General features: G+C 41.2%; 1 protein-coding gene across 2 annotated transcripts in view; it reads right to left on the reverse strand.

The window, feature by feature from the left end:
• RNF157 (ring finger protein 157) overlaps nucleotides 1–5,624 on the reverse strand; it is a 79,003-nt gene that overhangs the window by 24,546 nt on the left and 48,833 nt on the right. For both annotated transcript variants that reach the window (XM_018555290.1, XM_018555291.1), the window contains exons 9-11: nucleotides 3,907–3,954; nucleotides 3,756–3,827; nucleotides 1,530–1,689 (exon numbers count right to left, since the gene is read on the reverse strand). In XM_018555290.1, the coding sequence (XP_018410792.1) occupies nucleotides 1,530–1,689; nucleotides 3,756–3,827; nucleotides 3,907–3,954 (280 nt within the window). The remainder of the gene's footprint in view (nucleotides 1–1,529; nucleotides 1,690–3,755; nucleotides 3,828–3,906; nucleotides 3,955–5,624) is intronic.

The raw sequence follows: 5,624 nt of genomic DNA on the forward strand, positions 1-5,624 counted from the left end.
CGGAGAGGGGAGTCCCTGCGGGGAGCGGTGACTGACAGTCACTACTCTCTGCAAGGAGATGATCGGGAAGTGAGCGAGCGGCGGTATGTGTTCGCTCACTTCCCGATCTATAGAGTCCACATGTGACAGTTTCATTGTCACACGTCGGCTCTAACTAGGAGGATGAGTGAAAATCACTCACCTCATAGTTCTCCTTTAAGTCTTCTTGTGGGCTGATAACACACAGCATTTCTGCGGACTGAGTGGTGTCAGCTCTGCCCAATAATCGCTTGCTAAATTACTCAAACCCTCCCCCATCCTATTCTCTATAACATGCAAACGAATCATTCTCTAGTCCGAAGGTAGGGACAGGGAGGGATAATTAGACTCCTTGAAATAACACAGGAAGTGTGCACAGGACGGCTCTGAAGTTCTGAAATGATTAACAGGTATATTTTTTGCACTTATCAAAACAGAAATAACAAAAAACTTTCAGTGGTATATTTAAACAGAACAAAAAGGTAGAAAATAAGAGAAGTTCATTGTTGAGGATAACACACACTTTAAACTTAGAAACAGAGTTTTGAAACATTTGAAAATATATGTGAAGCCACATTGCTGCATCAACACACCACTACAAAGAGTGTCCCCTAACATGCAACAAATATATAGCATTGCATAAAATGAGAGCAGGATTGCCTTGGAGCCACTTCCTGCTTAAAGTGGAACTGACCTGCCAGTTGCTGCGGAGTTCCTGCCATAATAGTAAAAGTTTATATAAACCAAATGTAATACATTGCAGCTTACCAGTCCTTGCATGTGGCGGCGCCTTTGCTCCTTACTTCAGGTCCAGCTTTCCTCTTTGGCCACTGCAGATGTAACTCCTGTGCATGCGTGCTAGGGCTACACTGTACCGGCACTTGACTATATTTCTGCTATCTTACAGATGCTATGTGTACACTGCACATGCTGCTCAGGCAGTATACACATGAAAGACAAAATTGCTAGGAGAAAGAGGATGAAGCTTTTTACCATAAAAGTCTACCTACTAGCAATTTCTTGTAGGGTTTAGTCCTCCTTTAAAGGTACAGCAAGACTTCAAAAGCTCAGAGTCATTCAAAGAAGCTGGAGACCCCCAGTATGTGTCTGCACCAAAAGTCCAACAAAAAAAAGAAAATGACATTGCCAACTGGGACACAGGCACCAAGCCTGACAGTAGTTCTAACCCTTCTCCAATCTATCCAAAACCAAGTGGAGTTCTTCTTTAACCCAACCAATGAATAATGCGTCAGGAGAAAATATATGCCCCGGCACTGTCCAAAGCTTGCAATACCAGATCAAGCTCCGGCCCATGTGATTTCTCTTACTTTACAACCCTTAAAATGCAGGGAGGAAGTCATTAAAGAGTATGTTTGAATCAACATTTAAAATCTGCATACATTAAAGAAAAACATTTCATGTTTTTCAAGGAAATATAAAGTTCCAGTAATGTCTAACAAGAACTTCAAAGAAAAAAGCCTCTGTATAGCTGAAGCAGCTCTAATACTCACGTAGTCGGCAGATGGGGCAATTGCTGGCCTGGTAGCGTAGAGTATCTGCACATGTATTGCACAGGCAGAGGTGTCGGCATGGCAGAATAAGTGTGTCTCGAACATCGGACAGACAAACCACACACTCGGCACTGTTGTCACTGACTTCATCTTCTGCCACCTGGTGTGGAATTAGGAAATATTATTAGTATACAGGATTTATATAGCGTCAACTTATATTGTAAAGCAGCGCTTTACAATAGAAGGAGGATATTACAGTCACAAAACAAGTGAAGGCAAGATGGTAAGGAGGGCCCTGCCCTGCCCATGAGAGCTTACAATCTAGAAAACAAACAAACATCTACCATCCTTGCACATTCACCAGGTCCAGCAACATTCACCAATTACCATTCTTGACTGATGGACTGCTGTTTACTGCATTATTTGCCCTATATGTGACCCCCATAAATGTCATGTTCACTTCAAATATGGGTGGCAGGTGCAGTAATGTCACAGGGAACCCTGGGGGGGATACCTCTTAAAAGTAGGGCTGCAGCTAATGATTATTTTCATAATCGATTAGTTGTCCGATTATTTTTTCAGATAATCGATTGGTTGCATTAAAAAAAAAATCTCCCTCTCTCTCTCTCTCCCCGTCTTCCCCAACCAACTAACCGATAATAAGAATAGTTGCCAACTATTCTCATAATCGATTATTATTGATTTAAAATCGATTAGTTATTGCAGCCCTACTTAAAAGTTCCCTGTGTCCTTGCAGAGAAAGACAACAGGTTTGTTTTAATGCTCCCCACCAGCAGTATATACTTACCACTTCTTCACTCACTGAAGCATTTTATAGCTGCTAGGAACAACAAAAATACATGGTGGGAAATGTATGCCCATGCCAACCAATCAACTTTTATCTTTCATTTTCAAAGCTTAACTCAACAAACTGAAGAGAGAAGCTGATTGGTTACTATGGACAACTGCTCCAGATTCTGTCTGCTCCAGTATTGATAAATTCCCCTCCATGATACTTTTAGGTATAGAGGTGCATTTGATTACAACCACGTTACAGCATGGGGCCAATCACCAAGCAGCAGCGCAGTCACATGGGGAGAGTCCATAGTCCTTGAAAGCTAAACTTCTGTGACTCAACTAAATTCTTTTTAACAAAAGGTAAAAAATAAATAAAGTATTGACAGTTGTGACTGCAGAGGGGGGAGGGTTTAAAAGCTCCAAATGCTTTAGGGGAGTGAAAGACTTTAAAATTAAGAACATTAATCATTCTGCACTGGTGTCTGAAAAGCTTTATACCTGCATGCATTCCTGAATGTGTAAGGACTACCTCACCAGTGAGGGACAAGGTGGATTCATGTAAACCTCTTCCTAGGATTCCTCTCCAAGCACCCGACAATGTTGAGAGGCGTGTGGGTTGGTGACAGCATGGTACGGAATCTAGAAAATAGGTTGTCCGAACACCATTCTGCTTTGGAATGTATCTTTATACGTATTCCTTTAGCAGGACATGTGAATGCAATGTTTCGGAGCCTCACAGGATCCTTCGTCAGGGAAAGTGTTTGGACACTTTGACACTCAAAGGGGTCCTGTGAGCCTCTGAAATGTTGCATTCACATGTCATGCTAAAGGAATTCGTATAAAGATGACATCCTGAAGCATAATGGTGTGCGGACAACGTATCTTCTAGACTGTATACTGTGGCGCCATCCACCAGTTGTTCCAACACCCATTGGATTCTAGGGTACATCAGTACGGTGTGCGAAGGAGGTATTACAAAAGCGTGGTACGGAAGCCACCTGCTTGATGTCCCCTTGCCAAGGGTATAGTGGCCAATTGTAGTTCAGAGACATGCGCAGTCAATGATCTACCTTGACCTGATCCAACTGGCTACCTAGTGCTGACCATTTCTTGCCGTGATAGGGATATAATTTTTTTAAATATGTTTATCATATAAAAGCAAGGAAACATTATAAAAAACACAATTTTACCCTCCAGCTGCTAAACCTGAATAAGAAAACTACTGAGAAGGTTGGCACCACATTTACTGATTCCTAAAATACAACCAGTTACTGAGTCCTAAACATTAGCTGGTTTAAACACTCAATGGCGCCATTGATAATGTTATAAATGCTTCCTGCGAATGTACCTGGATTTACTGGAGACCAACATATATGAATTTTATATAAACGCACCATTCAATGTTACGGGAAGCATACATGCAGATACCTTGGAGTCCTGTGAATTGTATTTATTTTCAATGCCGTAGATTTCCTGCAAGAGATAACTGACCCCGTCCACCTAAAACAAGAGTACAAAAGTAAGTTTCTGCTAAAGAAAACTCAGTTTGAAATATCCCTCATATTTATTCTTGTCTCACCACTTGTTTCTGCTTCAGAGGCTTTACACAGTAGCTGCTGTCTGCATGCTGCAAGAAAAGAGTGACATGGGTTAGAGGAGGAGGGAGACCCCAGCATCCATTACAAGAAGTCACAAATAGGCACAAACAAGCCTGCCCATTGAAGAGATGGTCTACTAGCCAGCAACTTGGGGAACTCGGCATTCTGCCTGGTGGTGAAATATTGGCATACCCATACTCTATACCGAGTTGATATACCTTTCTATTTTCTCTGATTTTTCTATTTTAACCACTTGAAGTCCGCAGTGTTAAACCCCCTTCCTGTCCAGGCCATTTTTCAGTATTCAGCACTGCGGTACTTTGACTGACATTAATTCCGCCGTACCAACATGAATTTTATGTCATTTTTTTGGGACAGATAAAACTTTCTTTTGGTGGTATTTAATCATCACTGGGGGGTTTTTTTTACTATATAAAAGGAAAAATACCAAACATTTTGAAAGAGAATCTGATTTCCCTACGTTATGCCATGAAACATTGTAAATACATACATATAGGCCAAAAAGTATTCTGCTACATTTCTTTGCCACATTGGGTAAATAGATACCAAACATGTCAAGCCTTAAAATTCCATGTGCCTGTGAAGTGGCAAAAAACTACAACACACAAAATTGCCCATAAGCGACGCTTTAACCCTTTCGCTGCCAAGTCCTGCGTTCCACTTTTGACCTCAGCTGGCCAGACCATTTTCAACTGCAGCTTTTAGAGTTTGTAAAAGCCCCCCCCCCCCTATAGTTTTCCTTAAAGCACAGGCTCGGTAGAATAAAAAGAAGATGGTGCTACTCATTTTTTAGGTCATGTGATAATTGCTCAAATCTTTATCAAATCAATATTAAACCGATAAGAATACACAATTACATCGATAAAAGCGCACTAAAATCAGTATCAGTGCACGCAAAAAACACTTTTCCGACTAAATCGAAAAGATAAAACTGTATTGGGTTAATAAATAACAAATATTTGTCAATTTTAAATTGCACCTCTTTGAGAAACGGTAAAAAAGGGAGCGCAAGAAACTGTAAATAAGCAACTTGCAGACATACGTTTAATCTCAACACAGCGTATTACAATGCACGGCAATGCATCACAACGCTTTGCCATGCGCTGCTGCGCAATTGAAATAATGTTATTTTGAAAAGAAAAAAATCAAGCACTGGGGTGTGCACACTGCTGCACATGTATATTATGTGTGTGCGTGTGTGCTGTGTTTTCTTTTTTTACTGTCGGAGGGGCTTGGAGGAAATATTAGGGGTCTAAATAGACCCCTGACATGTTGCTTTTAAAATAGAATAATAAATTGAGGATACAGAGTCCTCAATCTCTTTTTTTCTGCAGCCTCAGCACTGAATGAACAGAAAGCACTCAGTACAGAGGCTTTCCTATTCATTCATAAACTAACGAGCCATAGTACTCTCCCCAGTTATGAATGGATAGAAGCCTCTGTATTGAGTGATGTAAAGCACTTCATGTTCACTTATAACTGGGGGCAAATACTATGTCCTCCTTTTTTTACAAACAATGGAGGGATCAGCGATCACTCCAGTGTTTGTTCATATTTACCGATCCTCCGCTCTCCATCCTGAAGCGCTCAGCCACGCACAGGCCCGCTCTACATCCTGAATTTTGACAGTGGCTCTCTCTCTCCTCCCTGCTCAGCATTCTGAATTTGACAGTTCTCT

This window comes from Nanorana parkeri, unplaced genomic scaffold (genome assembly GCF_000935625.1).
Source record: "Nanorana parkeri isolate BGI_ZX_2015 unplaced genomic scaffold, ASM93562v1 scaffold190, whole genome shotgun sequence".
Lineage (NCBI taxonomy): Eukaryota > Metazoa > Chordata > Amphibia > Anura > Dicroglossidae > Nanorana > Nanorana parkeri.